Source organism: Gekko japonicus, unplaced genomic scaffold, assembly GCF_001447785.1.
Source record: "Gekko japonicus isolate JY-2015 unplaced genomic scaffold, Gekko_japonicus_V1.1 scaffold2345, whole genome shotgun sequence".
Classification (NCBI taxonomy): domain Eukaryota; kingdom Metazoa; phylum Chordata; class Lepidosauria; order Squamata; family Gekkonidae; genus Gekko; species Gekko japonicus.
Genome location: NW_015172077.1, coordinates 121748 through 146112, shown reverse-complemented (window position 1 = coordinate 146112; position 24365 = coordinate 121748). Strand labels below are relative to the sequence as shown.

At 48.6% G+C, this 24365-nt stretch overlaps 1 protein-coding gene across 1 annotated transcript; it reads left to right on the top strand.

The window, feature by feature from the left end:
- The first annotated feature begins 466 nt into the window (after positions 1-466).
- Positions 467-19686, top strand: RPS15A (ribosomal protein S15a). Its single transcript, XM_015420885.1, has 5 exons — positions 467-540; positions 7826-7963; positions 11359-11438; positions 13822-13907; positions 19546-19686. Exons 2-5 carry the CDS (start codon positions 7831-7833, stop codon positions 19637-19639), a joined length of 393 nt encoding a protein of 130 aa, XP_015276371.1. The 5' UTR covers positions 467-540; positions 7826-7830; the 3' UTR covers positions 19640-19686.
- The last annotated feature ends 4679 nt before the right edge of the window (positions 19687-24365 follow it).

Genomic DNA, 24365 nt, shown 5'->3' with positions numbered 1-24365 from the left:
TCTGTAAATACATAATATAAAGGTAAAGGTTCCCTTGCTCGAAAGCCAGTCGAGTCCGACTCTAGGGTTGCGGTGCTCATCTCCGTTTCAAAGCCGAAGAGCCAGCGCTGTCCGAAGACGTTTCCGTGGTCATGTGGCCGGCATGACAAGACGCCAAGGCGCACGGAACGCTGTTACATAATATACAATGTGTCAAAAAAGTGTCCGTCCTTCCTGGAACTGTTGCGGTCGCTCCTGCATACCAGATCCTTCGTAGACCTTCGTTTAAAGCCACAGAGAGAAAATAAGCCGGAAGTCAACCCAGAGTCGCAGCGCGTATACGCGCTTCCGGCTTCACCCAGACCCGCTCTTCTATTATCATGTAAAGAGTGAGAGCGCTTCCGCCACAGAGCTCTTCGCCGCGCTCTCTATGGTGTACGCCAACGAGAGCCAGCCGGCTGGCCGGAAGCGCGGTCTCTTTTCCGCTTGAGAGCTTCGCGTTTCCCATAATCCTTCGCGCGCGGGCGCTCTCTTTCCTTTTTCCGCCATCTTGCTGTACGGGTGAGTAGTGCGCTACGATGGTCCCGCCTAGGATCCGCCTCGTATCGGATCCATCCTGTCTCTCAGAGCGGCGGTTCCGCGGTTGATCGGGAGGCGAGACTCCGCTGGACCGGCGCCGCCTGTTTGGGGACGGATACGCCCGGCCTGGCCTTCGCGGCGGCGCCCTGAAAGAAGCCCCGGGGGGTGGAGAAACGGGGAATGCCGGAGCGGAGGGCTCTCAGCGCGGGCCAGGCGCGTCGGGGGCGGGCCGGGCCTGGCAAGACGCAGAACGCCTCAGCCGGTGCAGTCTCGGGGCCGCACTCGCGGACTTTCCTCCCTTGCGATTGCTGGCGGGGGCTGCTGCGAGACCACCCCGCTCCTGGGCATGTGCAAAGTCTTGTTTTCTCCCACCCTTTAATGCTAAAATAAAGCGGCAAGCCTACCCATGCTGGCCTCTGCCCCTTCCTCTCGAGGTGTGTTTATTGGCTAGTAAGAATGCGAGTAAGCTTCGCCACCTGTTCCTGGGCGTGTGCGGTGTACCCCCTTCTTCTGGCCTTGTTATGCTTACCAAGAAGTAAAGCCGCAAGCCAAGATGCACGTCCTGGGGTGTGTGCATAGTGTTTTCTTGTTATGCTTACTCTAGAGTAAAGATGCATGGCTAGTCTTGCCGCCCCAGGGCATGTGCAAAGTGCTGCCTCTTCCCTTTTGTGTGTATACATCTCTGTGTACGTGGAGAGTATTCCCTTTAGCTTTTGCTGTGTTTACAATGGATTAAAAGCTACAAGTTTGTCCACACATCTTAGTGTGTGCAGAGTTTCCCCCACCAACACATAAAGTTGCCATGTACTAGCCCTTTGCACAAGACAAGCGTTGCGTTGACACAGAAAGAGGGCAAGTGTGGGTGAGAAGGCTGGACCAGCAGCTGTGCGATCGCCTGCTTGCAAAAGAAGTTGTGCACACTTATGCTCCACTCCAGTGATCGGGGTGAAGCTTTCTAAATATTGATGATCACAGGGAGGAAGTGTGCATACAGGCACTTCCTGTGCGCATAGGTGCTGTGCTCATAACTAGGAGATTGTGTGGTGTCCAGGGCAGGGCCCCGACTCCCTTTCTCTGCACATTGACTTCAATGTGTAGAAGGGTCATGTTAGACCCTTCATCTACCGAGATCTGTATGGTTTGCCCTGACCAGCAGTTACTTCAGTCTTTAAAATGGAGCTGGCCAGGGAGTGAACTGGGGACCATCTATGTGCAAAGCAGATGCTTTGCTGCTGAACAGTCAGCACTTCCCGTGCTTACTTGAGAGTAAGGCAGAGAGTCCGTACTCACTTTCTCCTTTGGCAGAGTGAGACTGACTTCTGAGTCAATTTCGGGGCCCTGATGGTCAGTGATGGCATGTGGCCAAGGAGTTTTGACGAGAGTTGGGCTTTGGGAGTTGATGTAGAGAGGGTGGGAGGGGCAGCAGCATTCCTTTTTTTAGTTCCCATTTAAAGTACCGGGGACTGGATGATGCTAGGATAGAGAGAAGTCCAGGGGTGTGCATTGCATGTCTAGTTTCCAGCGCTACTAGTTTGTTGCGAGGAGGCAGGAAGAACAGTGGTAAGTTGCTTTGGAACCCCATGGAAAGTGGGGTCTGACTACAAAAATTAAAAATAAACGACTGTTAGTTTGAGTCTCTCTCGCAGCCTGGCTCTGTATACTTGAGCAAATGTAAATTCTGACTGTAGGGACAACTGGATTAGGGTGCTGCAGTTCCCTGCTGTAAGTACTTGGTTTAGATTCACTCCCACATCCCTTGTGAGCTCAAAATGCCCATGTGAAACAAAGACTGGAGTCTTGAAATGAAATAGCGGGAGACAGTGTCTCCCAAGGGGGTGACTTCAGGCATTCCTGAGTGTTTGATAAACCTTTGCCAGAAGCCATCTAGGACTCACAATCCCACAAGCCAGTGACAGCTGGTTGTGGTGGCAGGTAAATTATTTGCAGTCAGCCAACAAGAGAAGCGTTTTGTAAATTGGAAGAAGTGATTCTGGTTTGGGGCTCAAACATCCAGTGGCCGTGCCTCGTAAAAATGTAGGTAGTTTGTTGTATACAACAAAGATTAGCCACTGTTTTCTGTGGTTGGCAGTGACTTAAGGCTATTATGGCTGTGGTCACACGGAGCATTAGCCACGCTACAGAGACAGAAGATAGGCGGATTTTCCGGCGCGATCACAGCGCCACATCTGGGAAGCGTAGAGCTCCCGTGGCGAACCCAAGGCTTCCCGCCGAAGATGTGGGGTAAAAAACTAGTACCTCCGAGGTATTAGTTTCTGGAAACCGTGGGGCAAGGGCGGGCGCCTGATCGCGTTTATTTATTTATTTTTCGTACTTATACCCCGCCCTCCCCCGTGGGCTCAGGGCGGCGTTTCCGGTGGTAGGTCGTGGCATCCGGCGCCCGCCCATGTCCCGTCGCTAAAAGGTTTTTTTCCCCAAGTCTCCACGGGGTGCGCACAAGCACCCAACGGCGCATGCGCACACTTCGTTTAAAAACAAACAACACAGCCCCCTCCTCTTTTCTGTACCCCCCCACACTCCTGCCTCGGCCTCCTCGAGAGGAACTCTATGTACCAGGCGGCAGAGGGGGAGGTGCAGGGGGGGCATGGCGAGAGGGCAGCCCGGCTGAAACTCCTCCTGGAGGGGACTGGACGGAGGACACAGTTTGCATTCTTCTGCAGCCCTGGAAGGGGTTAAACCGGCGGAGCCTTTTGCTAGAGGCTGCTTCTTTGCCGCGCTGCAGGATTTTCCTGTGATCGGCACCTCCCCCCTAACCGCGCATTATTTTGCTCCGGGACAAACAGCCACGCTCCCCCCCCCCGGTATTTTCCTGCCCGTGTGACCGGGTCCTATGTCATATTTTTGCTTTTCTAAAACTTCTTGTACAGTGTGAGAGCTTCCAGACATGAGTAGAGTGAGCAGATGAAAAGATACTGTCCAATTTTTTCTTTAGGCAAGGTAGGGGGAAGAGACTGTTCCATGCAGGCCAAAGCTCCCAACTTCAATGGTATGACCCCCCCCCCCTAAAGCAGGGATCTTCAGCTGCTCTAGGCCCAGAACCTGAGTACTGTCAAGAGTCATGTGACATTTAGTCACTTGACAGGAGGAGGGTGATTCAAAGTTGCTTTCAGACTGTGGACAAGAGCTGAGGGGAGGAGAAACAAGCCGAGCATCCGGAGGAGTGTATGTGGGGTGTCCTTGTAAGGAATAAGCCGGAGGAATCCTCTCCACCATTGAGTAATCTCACTGTTGCTCTCCGTCCACATGCAAAGTCAGGCAGGAGTCGTCCCCTTGCTCTCTACCCGTGATGATAATTCCACAGGGATAGTCTTGTCACAGCAGTGCTAAGCAGAAGTTCAGACTTAATAATGTACTCCAGCATCAGCATTTGTGACTCAGAATTATTTGTTACTCAGGTGCATTGAAGAGTATATCCATTAGGATTTATTTACCTCATCTATATTCCTCTTTTTCCTCAACGTGGGGCCCAAAGTGGCTTCTCACAATCTTCCCTTTTCCATTTTATCCTCACAGTAACCCCGTGAAGTAGGTTAGGATGCGTGCATGGCTGGTCCAAGGTCACACCACAAGCTTCCATGGGAGAGTGGTGATTCAAACTGAGTATTTTGCTGTTAACATAAAAGTTGCTAGGACTTTTTTTAAAAAGTTTGTTTGTAAGGACTCATAACCCAGGAGGTGAAGCTGTGCAACCCCACGAGGGTCTGACCTGTGAACTGTGTGTAGGTCTCTGGATTAAAGGGTGGGAACATAGAATCGTAGAGTTGGAAAGGGGCCGTACAGACCATCTTGTCCAACCCCCTGCCCAATGCAGGACCAGCCTAAAGCATCTCTGAGAAATATTGGTCCAGCCTCGCCTTGAAAGTTGCCAGTGAAGGGGAGCCCTGAGCCCACCTGGGGAGGGCGGGATATAAATATGAAAAATAAATAAATAAATAAGCTCACCACCTCTCTAGGCAGCTGATTCCACCTGTGAACAACTCTGACCATGAAAATTTTTTTCCTAATATCCAGCCGATACCTTTCTGCATGTAATTTAAACCCATTGCTTCGGGTCCTATCCCAGTGGAACAGCTCCTTAAAGGTAAATGTAAAGGTTCCCTTGCTCGAAAGCCAGTTGAATCCGACTCTAGGGTTGCGGTGCTCATCTCCGTTTCAAAGCCGAAGAGCCAGCACTGTCCGAAGACATTTCCGTGGTCATGTGGCCGGCATGACTAGATGCCGAGGTGCACGGAACGCTGTTACCTTCCCGCTGAAGTGATACCTATTTATCTACTTGCAATTTCTTGCTTTCAAACTGCTAGGCAGGCAGGAGCTGGAACTAGAGACGGGAGCTCATTCCGTCATGCTGCACACTCGGGTCTCGAACTGCTGAACTACCGACCTTCCACAGCCTGCAGTTCAGTGTCTTAACTACCTGAGCTACCGCCCTCCTCCAAATGACATCCTTTCAAATATTTAAAGAGAACAATCATGTCCTCCCTCAATCTCCTCTTCTCCAAACTAAACATTCCCAAGGCCCTTAGCCTTTCCTCGTAGGGCTCAGTCTCCAGACCCCTGATCATCCTCGTCTTTCTTCTGCACCCTCTCGATTTTGTCCACATCCTTTTTGAAGTGAGGCCTCCAGAACTGCACACAGTACTCAAGATGCGGCCTGACCAAAGCAGTATACAGAGGAGCTATGACCTGCGATTTCGATGCTATGGCCCTTTTAATACCACCCAAGACTGAATTTGCCTTTTTTGCCACTGCATCACACTGAGTGCTCATATTTAGTTTACAGTCCACTCTTACCCCAAGATCTCTTTCGCATACACTACTCCCCAGAAACGTACCCCCCATCCAGTATTTGTGCTTGACATTTTTGTGGCCCAGATGTAATACTGGGCATTTATCTTTGTTGAATTGCATCCTGTTTGCAACTGCCCACTTCTCCAGAGTATTCAGGTCTTGTTGAATTTTAACTCTTATCTTCTTGGGTGTTTGCTACTCCTCCCAATTGGGTATCATCAGCAAATTTAATGAGTAGCCCTGCTGGCTCAGCCCAGTGCTCCATCTAGTCCAGAATTCTGTCTCACACAGCAGCCAGCTGGTTGCCCCGGAGGACAATAAGCAGCGTTTAGAGGGCAAGTCCCTTCCCTGATGCTGCCTCCTGGCTCTGGTACTGAGAGGTTTGCTGCCTCTGTAGAGGGATACTCTCTTCTGTCGTCGCAAACCTCTTCTCCATGAACCTAACTCCTTTTAAAGCTATTCGATCTCTTGGCCATCACTACCTCCTATTGCAGTGAAATCCACATTTTAAATATTTGTGAGTAAAGAAATATTTCTTTTTGTCTGTGCTGAGCCTGTTTCCCAGCAACTTCATTGGGTGCCCCTGAGTGTTATGGGAGAGAGAGAAAATGCTCCCTCTTCAGTTCCTCCACCCTATGCATAAGTTTATAAACCTCTATCATAAACCCCTTAGTTGTCTCCAACCCCTTGGTTCCCCTTTTCTGTGCTTTCTGCGGGATCGTAGAAAGGAGGGCTGGGAAAACCCTTCCTGTGCCAGAGAAGCTGGAGAGCCACTGCCCATCAGAGGAGACGGCTCTGGCTTAGAATTAGACAATTCCTATATGTTCAGAGAGGAGCTGCGGTGGCTCAAGTGGTTAAGACGCTGAACTACAGGCTGTGGAAGTAGTTCAGCAGTTCGAGACCCGGGTGCCGCATGACGGAATGAGCTCCCATCTCTAGTTCCAGCTCCTGCCAACCTAGCAGTTCGAAAGCAAGAAATTGCAAGTACCGTAGATAAATAGGTACCACTTCGGTGGGAAGGTAACAGCGTTCCGTGCACCTTGGTGTTTAGTCATGCCGGCCACATGACCACGGAAATGTCTTCGGACAGCGTTGGCTCTTCGGCTTTGAAACGGAGATGACCACCGCAACCCTAGAGTCGGATTCGACTGGCTTTCGAGCAAGGGAACCTTTACCTGTATGTTCAGATAGAATTCTCTGGTGAGGGGAGCAGCAGCAGCAACAGGTGGTATATTAAACTTGGGGCGCACAACTTGGTTTCCAAACATCTTTAAAAGCATGACAGGGAAGAAGTGGCTTTGTAAAATGTCTGGAGATGTTTTTAATGCCCTGAATAGAACCTGGTTTGGTTTAGTGTGTTTGTTTTGATTATATTTAGTACCCAAAATGTAAAGCCTGGCCATGTTATTGTTATGTCTAGGTAGCAACAAATACTTGAAGTGAAATACTTGAGTTTGGGGGGGGGGAATAAACTGTCGTGTAAATGTTCTGTGTAAGCAGATACAAAGCTTTATGTCGAAATTATTTGTATTGAAGCGTAAGGATAATATTGCATGTGCTTTGCTTATAGTGCTTAAATTTAAGGTGGGAAAAAACCCACAGAGGGCTGAGAACGGCACTAGTTTCTTCCACCCAAACAACTGTGTGAATTTGCTGTGGATTTCTCTATTTCTGTCTTCCGTGGAGGTCACTGGAGGGCCTCAATTGCACTGAAAACTCTGCAGCATCACTTGTGTTTAAAAATGGAATAGTCCAGGGGGGAAAAAACTCTGGAACTTGATGGGGGGGAACACCTCCACAGATATCTTGCAGTACAGGAAGCTCCATTAAACTGAACCAGCCTCCCCCCCCCCCAAAAAAAAAGAGGGGGAGGGACTAAACTTCCTTAGGAGGTTTATATTGAACCAGACTATTGGTCCGTCAAGGTCAGGACTGGCAGCAGCTCTCCTGGGTCTCAGGCTGAGGTCCTTCACACCCCCTGTTGCCTAAACTTTTTAACTGGAGATGCCAGGGGTTTGAGCCGGGGGCCTTCTCTGTGCCAAGCCAATGAAGGCTCTTCCACTAGGGTTACCATTCCCCAGTTTGGGGCAGGGGATTCCCTGCTTTTCCGGGCTCCTGCGCCCCCCGACAGCCCGCCGTCCCCCCCCCCCCCCCGAATGTTGGGTGTCATGCAGATGTTACCCAGAAGTGACACTCTGGTTTTTTGGCAGGGCTCTATGGTTTGAGGGTGATTTTACCATAGAGTTTTGCCCAAAAACCAGAGTGCCATCCCCAGTGTGCCTATGTCACTTCTGGGTGACGCACAACATCACTTCCGGTTAAGGGGGGGACATGCTTCTGGCTCCTGGAGCGTCCCCCCATCCCCCTGCCGGTGTTAATTTTTCCCAGTGAAAGTATTGGCAGCCTTCGGGATCACAGTGTGGACTTGGCCTTGAACTGTGTGTGCATTTTCTTTTTGCAGGCACCATGGTGCGCATGAATGTTCTAGCAGATGCTCTCAAAAGCATCAACAATGCAGAGAAACGTGGGAAGCGTCAAGTTCTCATCAGGCCGTGCTCCAAAGTGATCGTCCGGTTCTTAACTGTGATGATGAAGCACGGTAGGTCCATAACAATGTCTGTGCCTCCTGCATACGATAGGCAGGGAAACATACAAGGTCTTGGCCACGTAGGCATAATCACTGTCTCGGTCGGTGGAGCACTGGACGTGGATCATTCAAAACCAACGACCATGTAATACGATTCGGAAGGACGCAAGCCAGTGGGGAAACTTTCAGGTTCTCCAGGACTCTCAGTCAGGCTGGAAGGTAAAAAGGGGGGACAGATTTCAGACCCCGCTGCAGAGGCCTCTTCGTCCGTGCACCCTCTAGGGCTCAAATGGGCACAGATAGCAGACTCTGCCCCTGCCCTTCTGGGAGGAAGAAACAAACATGGGAAGCATCCTGTTGAAAATACAGAACCAGGAGCTGGGCAGTGTGCAGTGGCTCCACTTGAGGAGGCCGGACTCTGGGTTTTTTCCTCCTGTGTTTCGGTCAGAACTTGGGGGGATTTGAAAACCTGCTGGTTTATTTTTTGACTTCTAAATTGGTCCTAATGAAAGAAGAAGAAGAAGAGATTGGATTTATACCCCGCCCTTCACTGCCCAAAGGTGTCTCAGAGCGGCTTACAAACTCCTCTCCCTTCCCCTCCCCACAACAGACACCTTGTGAGGTGGGTGGGGCTGAGAGAGCTCTGACACAAAGGGCTCTTTTTCAAGGACAGCTGTGCCAGAGCTTGTGACTGACCCAAGGTCACATCAGCAGGTGCAAGCGGAGGAGTGGGGAATCAAACCCGGTTCTCCCAGATTAGAGTCCGTACACTTAACCACTACACCAAAGAGTACTGCAGTGGCCCTGGGGCAAGAAGCGTTCAGAGGTGGATTGCCATTGCCTGCATCGCGAGTCTGGGCTTCTTTGGCCTCCCATCCGAGGACTGACTGGGGCTGACCTGGCTTAGCTTGTGAGATCGGATGAGATCAGGCTGGCCTGGGGCCCCCAGGTCAGGGCTTCTAGGTGCGATTTTATTCTGAGCATGCCTGGTTTGCATGGTCTCATGATAGGGTTCTCCTTCAGTAGAATCATTTATTCCCCCTTCAACAAAGCCGTCAAGAAGTTGAGTAGAGACTCGTGTGCTTGCCCAAGTGCAGGAACTGTGTCTTCCTTAGCACATGCATGTGGCCCTAGATAGGAATGTAATTCCTGGCTCACAACTTTAATGCCAGTAGCTCACAAAGTAGAATTTTTGCTCACACGACTCCACAGCTTAGAGGGAGCATTGTTGAGCGGTATAGAAATTGAAAATTAAATTAAATGCCCCTTGTGCTGTGTCAGCGGTGGGAACTGTGCCGCTCGAGGCACATCTTGCCAGAAAGCTCAGTTTTGATACTGTGGTGGACACCCAGTGTGGGGAAGTGGTTAGAACTTTGGAGGAGGATCTGTGTTCAAATCCCTCCAATCATCCGTAAGGTTCACTGGTGATCTTTAGCCAGTCAATCTCTAAAGAGCCAGCATATTGGAGTGGTCAGGGTGTCAGGCTAGGATCTGGGAGACCCAGGTTTGAATTCACATTTTGCCATGGAAACTTTTTGGGCGATCTTGGGGCTAGTCACCCTCTCTTGACCTAGCCTATCGCATGGGGTGGTTGTGTAGGGGAGAAAGTTGTCAGTCACGCTGGGTCCCCATTTGGGGAGAAAAGTGAGGTATAAATGAAATAAATGGCCGAGTCCACATATCCACATGAAGTTCACTGATCAGACATAGTCAGAGGAGATCCATGGGCAGAATTGTAATTTCCAGGCATGAGAATGGGGCAAAGCGCAGCTCCCCAGGCCTGTTTCAGGTGATCTTCTGCCAAGGACATGTGTGTGTGTTTATAAATCTTCCTGTGCTGAATAGAAATTTTTTAGTGCAGCATTAACTGAAGTCCCCAAGAAATTTCTAGATTTGAGTCCAGTAGTACCTTACAGAGCAACAAGATTTTTGGCGTGCATACCCTGAAAGTCCTGTTGGTCTCCGGTGCTGCTGGACTTGAATCTGGCTCTTCTTCTGTAGACCCGCTTGCAAATTGTCCAGTGTTATCGCTTAAAGGTAAAGGTTTCCCTTGCTCGAAAGCCAGTCGAGTCCGACTCTAGGGTTGCGGTGCTCATCTCCGTTTCAAAGCCGAAGAGCCAGCGCTGTCCGAAGACATTTCCGTGGTCATGTGGCCGGCATGACTAAACACCAAGGCGCACGGAACGCTGTTACCTTCCCACCGAAGTGGTACCTATTTATCTACTTGCAATTTCTTGCTTTCGAACTGCTAGGTTGGCAGGAGCTGGAACTAGAGACGGGAGCTCATTCCGCACACTCGGGTCTCGAACTGCTGAACTACCGACCTTCCACAGCCTGCAGTTCAGCGTCTTAACCACTTGAGCCACCGCAGCTTATGCGCTTACAGCAAGATAAATCTTCACAGTTCAATTATTATAAAAATGACGTTCTTAACATCATTGACTTAAAGGAGCTGGGTCTGTGTGGTCGCTCTGAGGTTGTGATTTGGCCCAAGGCTGAGCCAGCATTGAACCCAGGTCTCCCTAGTGCTTCTTCACAGTGCCATGGACCTGCTGTTGTGCTTTAGCCAATTACAAGGCATAATGTGAAATAGAGTGAAGGGCTTTGGGACCAGAAAAGAGACTCCAGTTCCAATATGGGACATGATGGAGAAGATTCTGCCCTCTTTTCTTCTCCATTCTGCTTGGACCAGTCACATTTGAAATGCTGAAAGGGATGTTGGAGTGGGCAAAAAGCCTGAGGCAATTTAACATTCAGCAACCTTTGGACAAACAGGGCAGGTGGGGGGTTTGGTGGGGGGAGCGACAGGAGGTATCCTGCGGTGGGCAATAGGTTTGGGCGCTGTTCTTATTTAAAAACAGTGAAGTGTTAAGACTGGTTGGGTTATTTTTTTTCTGAACCTCTTTGAAAACATACTGTATGTGTAGAGTATCTTTCAGCTCTGGTAGTCTGTGCTGTTTATCATACGAGAATGGGAAGGTGTTAAATGTCTCACACTTACAAATTTAATGCATTTAAGTGTGCTTATTATCCATGTCTGCTGTGTTCTCATCAAGCCCCCACAGCAATCTGTAGCATCCAGGGAAAAGAGGTCTTGATGGGTAACTCCTGTGCTCTCTGCTTCATGGATAAAGACAGGTATATATCTTGCATGAAAAAGAAAAGAAACCCATTTTGCCTCACACCCCTAAAGCTGAAGGTGGACCTTTTAGTAGAAAAAGAGGGTGTGGGGTAGTGAGTTGGTTCCCAGCCCTCCAGTCTAAGGGACTTGTTTTAGGGTGGTGAAGCAAATAATAGCAGTGAAAGGACTTGATTTGGGGTCGTGACACTGTCTGCTGTCTGAGGTTTGCTTAGATTTTCAGCAATGACGAGGTGTGAATATACTGAGTGCTGCTCTATCCTTTCAGGTTACATAGGTGAATTTGAGATCATTGATGATCACAGAGCGGGGAAAATTGTTGTGAACCTCACAGGCAGACTCAACAAGGTAGGATCTGACTTCTGACTAAGCTGCCAAACTTAAAATGGAATGTTGAGTTAGACGATGTGCGTGCATTTAGTTTTCCTCTCACTTGGGTGAAATTCTCCTGGCTTTAGGGACTCATAATGGTTTGACTGTCCTGGGTGTAAGCAGAAATACAAAAGTGCTTTCCTGAATGTTGACAGATCAGGTTGCACACAAACACTCATTTGTTATTTCTCTTTGCATTCTTTTCTTGGTGAATAAACCTCAGTTAAATGGGAACAGTTGCACTAGTTCTTTGTTGGGGCTGTTTTGAAAAGAGGCACAAGTTAGACATGAGCTCCTGAAACTGCCTCTTAAACCTGGCCCAGTAGCACATACTCTGTCCCACTTGCCTTAATACAAATTTACTGCTCGTGGCAGAGAGCAGTGTGACCTTAGACCAGGGGTGTCAAACTCATTTGTTATAAGGGCCGGATCTGACATAAATGTCACCTTTTGTAATGGTGATTTTAAGATGCCGAATGGCAATAGCAGGCTCGATTGGATTAGGTGTGATATGCAGATATCGGCATTGGTAATGAGACAGGAAACCTTGGTCTCAGTTCAGTCCAGGAGGATGCAAACAATAAATATATAAAAAATATAAAGAATAAATTACATTAGAAACCACAACATTCAAAAACCAGTGGGGGAACATTTTAACCTTTCAGGACATTCAGTTGCTGACATAAAAGTCGCAGTTCTCTTGCAAAGGAATTTCAAAGGGAGATTAGAAAGAGATACTACTGAATTGCAGCCTCAAGACAATGCATCCTCTAGGACTGAATTGAGATCTAGGTTTCTTCTCTCATTAACAGCACCTGCTATTGTAAGGACTGATGGGCTCACATTCTAGCTGTATCTGAAGAAGTGAGCAGTGACTCGTGAAAGCTCCTGCCCTGCCACAAATTCTGTTAGTTGTTAAGGTCCTACTGGACTGTGATATCAAGTAAACAGCAGAGCAGGGCGATCTCAATGTAAATTTGCTTGTCGGAAGAATCCCCCATCCCTCTCTCTGAATCAGTGGCGGGTACATGAAAGCTTATATCTAGAATAAACTTTGTTGATCTTAAAGGTGTGACTTTGTTCTCTTGCTCCATGGACTTCTTTCCCTCCCTTTCTCCTTTAGCTAATGGAGTGAAGGGAAGGGCTTTTCATCTCTACCTGCAAGATTGAGGGGAAAATGCAGCTGCAGCAGCCCAGGAAGGAAGCAGGAGAGAGCCAGTTGCTTGCGGGCCGTTTGGTTGACATCCCTGCATTAGACTGTTGTGGTTTTTCTTTTCATGAGGGAACAGCCCTCATGGTACACGCGATTCCTGTCCCTGGTGCTTCACTGCTAGATAGAATCATAGAATCACATGGTTGGAAGGGGCCCTACAGGCCATCTAGTCCAACCCCCTGCTCAATGCAGGATCAGCCTAGAGCATCCCTGACAAGTGCTTGTCCAGCCGCTGCTTAAAGACTGCCAGGGAGGGGGAGCTCACCACCTTCCGAGGCAGCTGATTCCGCTGTTGCACAACTCTGTCAAAAGGTTTTTCCTAAGATCCGGCTGGTGCCTTCCTGCCCTTAATTTAAACCCATTATTGCGAGTCCTATCTTTTGCTGCCAACAGGAATAGCTCCCTGCCCTTCAAATACTTCAAGGGAGCCATCATGTCCTCCTCAACCTCCTCTTGTCCAGACTCAACATTCCCAAATCCCCTCAGCCTTCCTCAGAGGGCTTGGTCTCCAGGTCAATCTACCCCAATCTCTTTTGCCCACCTTTTCTCCCATCAGTCTACCCAATCCTTCCTATCACCGACCCCTGGCACTTCACTCACCCCGCCTTTGCAGCTTTCCCCCCCACACTTGACATTCAGTTCTCACCAGCATAAATACTAGCAGTCTAATCCTAGGCAGGAATAATCAGCAGTAGGTAATGCCAGCAGTCTCGTAGATAGAAGGAAGAAGAAGCAGCTAGCACCAGCTTGCTAACCGTAGGCTGGTAGGGGCATCAGTTGGTCATGCCAAGAGGCAGCACAGAATAACACCTGTGAGGAGTGGGCAGTTGTAGCTAAAGCGCCTGCCTTCCAGTGGTTGGTATTCCGTCATTCTCCCTGATGGTGGAGGAGGGATAGCATTGCAGTGGTTCTGTGGTTCAGTATGAGGGCCATGCACCTTCTCCTGATAATGATTAGTTTCTAGGGATGAATCGATCTCACAGGAAGTCATGTTCTGCTCCTCTTGGCCACCTGCATTGCAGTATTTTGTCTTATTAGTCACTGGTGCCTGAGCATGAGTGTCTCCCCCTCTCCCTTAGCGCAGTCGTGAGTGAAGCCGTCATGGTTAAGAAATGGTAAAAGTTGCTCTTCTGCCTCCTTTGACAGTGTGGTGTGATCAGTCCAAGATTTGATGTCCAGCTGAAGGATTTGGAAAAGTGGCAGAACAATCTGCTTCCTTCACGCCAGTTTGGGTAAGTGTTCGTTGTGCCGAGAATGGGATGGTTAAACTTCTGTAACGAGGGCTGCTGCTGAACACTTTGCCCGGCTCCGATTTTCCCCTTGCTGGCCTTGCAAGCACTCGGATGCTCCATATTAAAGTGCAGCCAGGTGCACTCTGCAGTAAGGAGAGGGATGGGGGAGGGAGTCATTCTCAGCGCAGCGTCAGTCCTGCAAGCCCTTCTCTTTTAATTATTCCAGACAGGTAGCCTTGAGGTGGGTTTGCATGTGGCTGAGCAACTTCAGGTCATCCTGGATCCATTCCAGTTCAGCTTTGCCCTGGTCATGGGACAGAGACGGCGTTGGTCGTCCTCACGGATGACGTTTGGAGACAGCTGGATCGGGGCGGGTTGGCGCTGCCGCCGCTTTTAAATCTGACAGCAGCGTTCGACACGGTCGATTCTGAGCTATTGCCCCACCATCTTGCCAACAAAGGAGTGAGGGGGACTGCCTTGCAGTGGTTTTCTCCTTTCTTTGTGATTGAGGACAGAGGGTGGCACTTGGTGAGATGGTCTCCCAGGGGTACCCACTGGAATGTGGTATGCCGCAAGGGACGATCCTCTCACTGATGCTATTCAACATCTGTATGCACCCCCTTCCCCGGCTAATATGGAGGTATGGGCGAGGTCGTATGGACTCCCCCAGAAAATCTGGGCAGGGCGTTAGATGCCGTGGCTGGGTGGTTGCAACAGAGTCGGATGAAATTGAATCCGTTGAAGACGGAGTTCCTGTGGCTGAGCTGGTGCGGTGTAGGTTTGGGCATTAGGCTCCCAGCCCTTGATGGGGTGCTGCTGGTGCCTGTGCCAAGGGTTAGGTGCCTGGGCGTGATCCTGGATGCCTCACTTTCTATTGCAGTATTTTGTCTTATTAGTCACTGATGCCTGAGCATGAGCGTCTCCCGTCATACCTTCAAATACTTCAAGGGAGCCATCATGTCCCCCTCAACCTCCTCTTGTCCAGACTCGACATTCCCAAATCCCCTCAGCCTTCCTCAGAGGGCTTGGTCTCCAAGTCAATCGACCCCAGTCTCTTTTGCCCACCTTTTCTCCCGTCAGTCTACCCAATCCTTCCTATCACCGACCCCTGGCACTTCACTCACCCCGCCTTTGCAGCTTTCCCCCCCACACTTGACATTCAGTTCTCACCAGCATAAATACTAGCAGTCTAATCCTAGGCAGGAATAATCAGCAGTAGGTAATGCCAGCAGTCTCGTAGATAGAAGGAAGAAGAAGCAGCTAGCACCAGCTTGCTAACCGTAGGCTGGTAGGGGCATCAGTTGGTCATGCCAAGAGGCAGCAAGGAATAACACCTGTGAGGAGTGGGCAGTTATAGCTAAAGCGCCTGCCTTCCAGTGGTTAGTATTCCGTCATTCTCCCCGATGGTGGAGGAGGGATGGCATTGCAGTGGTTCTGTGGTTCAGTGTGAGGGCCATGCACCTTCTCTTGATATCACTCGTTTCTAGGGATGAATCGATCTCACAAGAAGTCATGTTCTGCTCCTCTTGGCCACCTGCATTGCAGTATTTTGTCTTATTAGTCACTGGTGCCTGAGCATGAGTGTCTCCCCCTCTCCCTTAGCGCAGTCGTGAGTGAAGCCGTCATGGTTAAGAAATGGTAAAAGTTGCTCTTCTGCCTCCTTTGACAGTGTGGTGTGATCAGTCCAAGATTTGATGTCCAGCTGAAGGATTTGGAAAAGTGGCAGAACAATCTGCTTCCTTCACGCCAGTTTGGGTAAGTGTTCGTTGTGCCGAGAATGGGATGGTTAAACTTCTGTAACGAGGGCTGCTGCTGAACACTTTGCCCGGCTCCGATTTTCCCCTTGCTGGCCTTGCAAGCACTCGGATGCTCCATATTAAAGTGCAGCCAGGTGCACTCTGCAGTAAGGAGAGGGATGGGGGAGGGAGTCATTCTCAGCGCAGCGTCAGTCCTGCAAGCCCTTCTCTTTTAATTATTCCAGACAGGTAGCCTTGAGGTGGGTTTGCATGTGGCTGAGCAACTTCAGGTCTTCCTGGATGAAGCATCCATCCTGGATCCATTCCAGTTCGGCTTTTGCCCTGGTCATGGGACAGAGACGGCATTGGTCGCCCTCACGTTTGGAGACAGCTGGATCGGGGCGGGTTGGTGCTGCCGCCGCTTTTAAATCTGACAGCAGCGTTCGACACAGTCGATTATGAGCTGTTGCCCCACCACCTCGCCAACAAAGTGAGGGGGACTGCCTTGCAGTGGTTTTCCTCCTTTCTTTGTGATTGGGGACAGAGGGTGGCACTTGGTGAGATGGTCTCCCAGGGGTACCCACTGGAATGTGGTATGCCGCAAGGGACGATCCTCTCACTGATGCTATTCAACATCTGTATGCACCCCCTTCCCCGGCTAATATGGAGGTATGGGCGAGGTCGTATGGACTCCCCCAGAAAATCTGGGCAGGGCGTTAGATGCCGTGGCTGGGTGGTTGCAACAGAGTCGGATGAAATTGAATCCGTTGAAGACGGAGTTCCTGTGGCTGAGCTGGTGCGGTGTAGGTTTGGGCATTAGGCTCCCAGCCCTTGATGAGGTGCAGCTGGTGTCTGTGCCGAGGGTTAGGCGACTGGGCATGATCCTGGATGCCTCGCTTTCTATGGAGGCCCCGGTCACTGCCGTTGCCAGGTCTGCCTTTTATTACCTTTGGCAGGTCAGGCAATTGGCCCCTTATTTCTCTGCCCAGGACCTGGCTACAGTGACCTCTGCAATGGTCACATCCAGTGTTCCCCCTAATTCCACCCCACCCCGAGTGGAGCAGTTCACATCCTGAGCAGCATAGAACTGCTGTAATCTGAAAACGGGCAATGGGCAGTGCAAGACCCTGTGCGGCTCCAGACTGCTGCTTAGCGGGGTTTCCGGTGTCGATGAGTGGCTGCTCAATCGCACAGCTTAGGGGGAACACTGGTCACATCCAGGCTAGATTACCGTAACTTGCTGTACACGGGCTTACCCTTGAACCTGACCCGGAAACTCCAGCTGGTACAAAATGTGGCTGCTCGCCTGCTGACTGTAATGCCTGTGTGGGCACGTATTCAGCCGGTGCTCCACCATTGCATTGGCTACCAATTGAGTACTGGATCTGTTTCAAGGTGTTGGTAAAAGTAAAGGTAAAGGTTTCCCTTGCTCGAAAGCTAGTTGAATCCAACTCTAGAGGGCCATGTTCATCTCCGTTTCCAAGCCGAAGAGCCAGCACTGTCCGAAGACGTTTCCGTGGTCATGTGACCGGCATGACTAAACGCCAAGGCGCACGGAACACTGTTAACTTCCCACCGAAGTGGTACCTATTTATCTACTTGCAACGTCTTGCTTTCAAACTGCTAGGTTGGCAGGAGCTGGGGCCAGAGACGGGAGCTCACTCCCATCACACAGCACTAGGGACTCGAACTGCTGAACTACAGACCTTCCAGCCTGCAGATCAGCATCTTAACCTCTGAGCCACCGCAGGCCCCCCCCAAAAAAGCTTTTGATATTAACCTTTAAAGTCCTGAGCCGCCTGGGACCTGCATACCTTTCCTTATACACCCCCTGGAGAGCCTTCCGCTCTACTGATCAACATCTATTGGTTATCCCTGGCCCAAAGGATGTCCACGTAACCTCAGCTAGGGCCAGGGCTTTTTCTGTCCTGGCCCCTACCTGATGGAACATGCTCCCACTTGAGATCAGGGCCTCGCAGGACCTATTACAGTTCCGCAGGGCCTGTAAATAGAGCTGTTCTGGCAGGCTTTCATTTGAGTTGGTGGGCACCCAATTAGTTGGCCTCCCTGCCCTGACTATTTGCTCTATGCGAAGTCCTGGTATTATAGGAGCTTGGTGTGACTCCAGTTACCATCAGTCTGTCTTACAGATGGTCTGAACTGTTATATTTAATTTGCCATATTTTAATTGTTTTAAGGGTTGTAGCTGTTTTAAGAATTAATTATATTACCTGGTTCTAATTGTTCATGCACTTTATTGTTACCTGCCCTTAGCCCATCCTGGGAAGGGTGGGATATAAATTTTACTGATAAATAAATATGTTTGTAGCAGCCAAATAAAATGGGAGACTTTAGAACCTAACAATTTATTCCCACATAAGCTTTTCTGAGTCAGAGTTCACTTCACCAGATGGAGTAGAGTCACAGTTCCCCCTAAGCTGCGCTAGGGGGCGCTGGCGCACAACATTTCCAAGGCCAGCTCAGAGGATTTCTGCTTCTGCTCACCACAAGTGGAGGATGGGGGCCTGTAGAAGTGGACCCCCTGGTCCAATCTTTTTGAAACTTTTTTTTGGGGGGGTTGAGGAGAGGCACCAGCAGATAAGCTGCAAATTTGGTGCCTCTATCTCAAAAAGCCCCCCAGAGACCCCTGGATCAATCCTTCATTATAGCCTACGAGGCCCATTGACCGTTGCGCCAGAAACAAAAATGATTTCTTTTTTTTTTGCACACCCCTATTATGCTTGTCAATATGATTTGTAGGCTGCCTTGAGTCACAGGGAAAAGTGGGTATAAATATTTGAATAAATAAGTAGTTTTGGCAGGTTGATAATATGTAAGCAATCTCCTGTTTGTTAGGTTAGGCAGCGTTCTGACAGTGATTGTTCCACCTCTTTTATACTGGACCTGTAATGCTGGTTGTCATCGTTCACTAAAAAAAACAAAAAAACCCCCAAAGTAGAAGGCAAGAGCTCCCCCCCCCCTTAAGTGCTGATACTTAAGTGCTGGTTTACCCTTCTAGAGGACATTTTGTGTAATGAAATTTGACTTGGTTCTGTTTTCTCTTATAACATTTAAATTATTCTTTAAATATTCAGAATTCATTCTGAGATTTTTACAAGGTTATGGGAATAATCTTAAAAATAATTTACACAATAGTCAAATGCAGACTTGCTCACAACTTTAATGCTACTAGGTTTTTTTGCTCACAAGGTAGAATTTCTGCTCAGAACACTGTGGAGCTTAGAGGGAACATTGATTGGAGTATATACGCATGTTCATTTATATTCACAATAGAAAACTGTTGAAAGGAGAGATGGGCTGATAGATTGGGCTGGCTCTTGTTCGAAACCAGCCTCTCTTTGTAATTATTTACAATAGCCCATTCCACGTAGTTGAGAGCCTCCCTCAGTTATTTTTTATTTATTTATTTATTTTATTTAACTTTCAATTTATAGACTGCTCACCCCTAAGGGCTCTGAGCGGTTTACATTATACAATTATTAATTTCATTACCTTTTTACTAGGGCCACGTGGACAATGAGGGGAAGGGACTACCTATTGTTGGACAGACACAGTAGGGTGAACTTTGAATCTAGTGCAGGATGAAGCCAGATGAGCAGATAGAAGAATACAGAGATATAGCTAAAGTACTTACTATCCATAAGGGGTGGGGCACACCATTGCACAGATCAAAGCGCTGCACAAGTCCACTCTTCAAATAGTTTGTGATGCAAAACTCAAGAGGTGCATTAAAAATAGCTGTTAAGGTTGGGAGCAGGTAATTGTCCTGTATATATTGCTTGTTCAAAAAGCAGGGTTAGTTTCCTTGTTCCGGATCTGTTACGTGGGAGAGAACTCTTGTCCTGGACCCTCATAAGTTGTTTCTTCACTGTCGTCCCTAGGTACATTGTGCTGACCACTTCCGCTGGCATCATGGACCACGAGGAAGCAAGGCGAAAACATACAGGAGGGAAAATCCTGGGCTTCTTTTTCTAAACTTGTAAAAAAAAATAAAAGGCAGATTAATAAATGGTTCAAATGGACTGTTCACAGCTAGTTTGTTAAAGGAGTTGGTCCCTGTTCTGTGAGCGTTGATGCAAGGGGCATCAGTGCTGCTGCTGTGAAGTACAGAACAGTGCCTCTTCTATTGCTGCTTCTGGAACGGCACCCGAACATCCTTGGTTCTGCAGCTGCATCCTGGGGCCAGCCTCTCTTTGGATCCGTGCATTACTGTGCCTCTTTTAAAGAATGGCTCCGAGGTCTTTGGCTCCTACACCCTATATAATCTCATGTGCATGTTCACCGTACAATTAGAGAACGGCGGTATTTATTTTATGTCTTGTAACTGTGCCTTTCTGCCTCAATAGCCTCTCCTCCCAACTAAAACTCTTCTACTAATTAACCAAAGGCCCAAACAAAATAAGTTGCCACGGAGGAGATGGTGTCCCCTCTGTGTGTCCCTTGGGGAAAATAGTCCAGTAGTGAGACAACATCGATGTAACTTCTGGAGCCTGGGCATCGAAAGCCAGGACTGTTACACCACGATGTCTTAGAGTTAGCTAGGCAATACATCTCATGCTTGCCCAGCAACAATAAAACAGAAGGCTACTCCACTGCTATAATTTCCTCTTCTCATGCTTGCCCAGCAACAATAAAACAGGAGAAGGCTACTCCATGGCTATAATTTCCTCCGTTGCTGGCAGTGCTGAAACAGAGAAAGCAAGACTGGGCCACATGAGTCAGAATTGCTTGGCTTCCGATATATGCAGTAGGCCAACCTTATCACTTGTGTTCACACTGGCCCCAGGCCAAGAGTGGGGTACAAAGCATGGGGCAAAAGGGTGCAGAACTATGTGGAGGGATGGCCTTCAGTCGGGGCCCGGACTTCCTGGCTATCAGCTGCTCCGAGCACTTGCATCCAGCCTTGCTAGCCATAACCAGCCGGCTAGAACAGCTGTAGATTGAGGGGGCAGCTTGGTAAAAAAAAATCCCTCAACGTTGGGAGTTGGCTCAGTCCATTCCTGATGTTGTGTTAAGCCCCACTCGATCCTGTTCACAGAGATTTATAAACCTTCACTTACGACCCCCATCGATAGAAGCTGCTGTAGGCTAACTGCTGTGTGCCAGCATCTATCTAAAACTGAAACACAGTTCAAATCTGTCTCCCAAGCACCCTTGCCAGGATCCAGGAGAGGAAATTACCATCTCAGCCTTTTGTTTTTTGTTGCGCTGTTAATACTTGAATCTTTAAAATGTATCACGTTAACAATCTCGCAAATGTGTTATAAAAGAACAAGACTGTGAATACAGGGCTGATATATTCAAACTACAGACCACCTTCTGTGTCAAAGAACAAACTGGAAACAGTAAAGTTAGCATCCTTTGTTAGAACTGGGGAACTGCAGGTATTATTTTAAAAGTCACACATTCCAACTGTGCCACAGAACAAGGCTGGAGGAATGGCAAAAAGGGGGCACCAAATTTGATCCTGGCAGATCTTGATTTTTTACTTACAAAAAATGCAGTTGTTTTTACACCACCTCAAAACTCTGGAGCGCACTGCTGGAATGAACCCGCGGTTTCTAAGCCTCCCTCTTGGGAATCCCCTCTCTCCATCCTGTAACCCCTCTGTTGTTGTGCAGTGAATTCTGGAGTGCAACCTCCCATGGCACAAATTTGGTTCATGCAGAGCTCTGCCCTGTTCTCTTGGACCTCACCACCATTCTGTGTGAACGGAGATTTTCAAAGCACCCAGTTATGTGTTTGTGACTGCATGTGGCAGGGAGTAATTGGGAATGGTGGACCACCTTTCAAGGAAGCATGGCTGCTGTTACAGAGCTTTTAATTGAGGAATGCCAATGGTTACAGTCAGTGTTCCCTCTAAGCTGAGTTAGTGTGAGCAAGCTCACTGTTTTTTAGCCTCCAGCTCACATGTTTTTGTCTTCGCTCTGGAAGGATGGCTCCAGAGCAAACTATGCAGTAGCCAAATCGCTCACTCACAACTTTAATGCCGGTAGCTCACAAAGTGGAATTTTTGCTCACAAGACTCCACAGCTTAGGGGGAGCATTGGTTACAGCCCAGTTTGAAAACCACTGGAATAAATGACAGCCACTGAAAGCAAAAAGCCCAGTTGGGATGCAGGGAAGGGGGTGAACAAGCTGAAGAGTTTTAAGATACACTTCAGCAGCTCTTGAATCGCAGGACCTTATCCAGCTAGAAGCAAGTCAGTTCTACATCCCACCTTGCAACCCATAAAAGGAGCTAGTCACATCTAAAGCCACATTGCACTGAAAGCAAAGGTCTTGATAGGTGCAGCTGACTTGCGTTGAATGTTAGCTTACCTGAGCTTGGCTGGGGTCCCCAGCAGGTCAAGAATGAGGAGACAAATTGGCCAGGTGTCCATCTGGAATGGAGAAGGTCATCCCTTTTGGCCAGACCTTCTCCAAGCTGCTCCGGGCCTGAACTTTATTTTTAGCTTGTGGCACTTTTCACCAGCCTGTCTCCCACCTCTTCACCTGTTCCAGCTGGGAACCCAGTATTTCATCTGACTATACTGAAAGGAAGAAGGATAACGCAGATCCGGCACACCTGATGTTTTCAGTGATCTGGGTTAAAATCTGCAGTGAGGGGGAAAGAAACCTGATAAGTATGTGAATCAAGGAACACCAAGGGTCTCCAGTACCTCGGATAAGGGCCAAAAAAAGGTCACCCAAGCAACGGAGAAGGCGTAGACTAGGCTGGCCTTGGCCATGGAAGGTGTGGGTGGTTTTATTCTTCTGCGTTGTGCCAAGCACTATGTTCTCTTTCCAGGAAGTCTGCGTCTTAGAGGCTAACCAGACCACACCCTTCCCACTGTTGCCCAAAAGTAATGGCAAGGATGTCCCCATTGCAACTTGGTGGCTCCACCCACACTCTGCCACTCCCGGTGGTCTTCATGGGGAAGCCCATCCCTCCTCCTCAGGAGACAGACAGAGTTTCAGTCTTGCTATCAAATCAAATCAGTCTGAGATGGATCCTAGATAAGATTAGTGTTTTCTGTAAGATGGAGCATCTTAGCGTTAATTACTCTAAAACAAAGGCAGTGTTTTTAGCAAGAGAAGTAAGAAATACAAGTGGGCCATAGAATGGCTATCTTCTAGAAGTGTGTAAATCTTTTTTTTCAATTGATTTTTTTATATATTGTTGCCAGCTGAATTCCCCCCCCCTCCATCTGAGTCCCTCTCCACAGCTGGCTGCCAACTTCAGAAGCAACTAGGCCATACAACCCGCTTTAACAGCCGTTAGGGTTTCCATTGGCTTGCCTGACTTTTTTGCATGCTTGGTAACTTTGAGAGATATGTCCTTTCATTAACCAGGTGAAAGCAAACAACTGTTACCTACAAGACATTTTAATCCTTTTTATGGTAATTCTGTGAGTACGTCCACTGAAGTATTCTTGTGGATTAACTATGCCAAGGTTTTTGGAAATTAGTTTGTAAAAGGAATACTGGATTCAATAGGACAAACGTTATCAGCATTTTTGAAGTTTTATTTTGTGGGTATTATATAAAAGATTTATCGAGGCGATGATTTGTCTGGTTTTTCTCCTTCACATTTTCTGATGTAGGTGACACAGGGACATATTGTATTGTTATTTTGAGATAATGTAGACATTATTGATCTTCCGACATTATTGGTCCTATGAAGTATGGAGTGTTTTATAAGTCGTCTACCTTGTGACACTGCTGTTTGTTTATTAAAAACCCTATCTTTATTGCTTTTTCTAAAGCCTAGATTTACTTGGTTTATTAAAAAAACCCTATCTTATTGCTTTTTTAAAAAGTCTAGCTTTACTTATTCCCCCCCCCCCAAATTTCATTTCCTTTCACATATCACTGGGATAAAGTGGGGGGGGGGGCAGGCAGGGCGGATCCTTCACAAAAGGCCTGTTCTGCTGCCCCGCATTCGATGGAGAAAGTCCCATTCCCCGCTTGCCTCCCAAGTCAACTTCAGATAAAATGCACTGTAGTGTATCAGGCCCTTACAGGGCTGGGCAGGCCTGGGCTTGTCCAGGCAGCAAACACAGCTAGCTTCAGACCAAAAGGACAATGGGCAGTAGGATCCTAGCCAGGCCCAATGAAAGGGCTAGGTCCCAGGCCAAGAGGCCAATAGGTCTCTTGGTTACTGTAAATAGCCTATCGGGAGTGGGGTGTGCGTTTGGTGGTGGGTTTCTCTGAGGGAATATAAGCCAGCCTGTGAGCCGGGTGTCTTGTCTTGTTCCTGACTAAATAAAGGTATGCTTAGCTGAAATCATGGAGCTGCAGTGGCTCAAGTGGTTAAGACGCTGAACTGCAGGCTGTGGAAGGTCAGTAGTTCAGCAGTTTGAGACCCGGGTGCGGAGTGCGCACGAGTTCTTGTATTGTGAGAAAGTGAGAAAAGTACCTCTTTCTCTACCTGCTCTTTCCCATGCATAATCTTATAAATGCACTCTGCTTGAGCTCAGAGGCACTCCTCCCCCTTAGAAGGGCCCAATTCCCAGTTTGAAGAGAGCCAGTTTGGTGTAGTGGTTAAGTGTGCGGACTCTAATCTGATGTGACTTTGGGTCAGTCACAAGCTCTGGCACAGCTGTCCTTGAAAAAGAGCTCTCTCAGCCCCACCCACCTCACAGGGTGTCTGTTGTGGGGAGGGGAAGGGAAAGGAGTTTGTAAGCCGCTCTGAGACGCTAAGTGAAGGGCGGGGCAT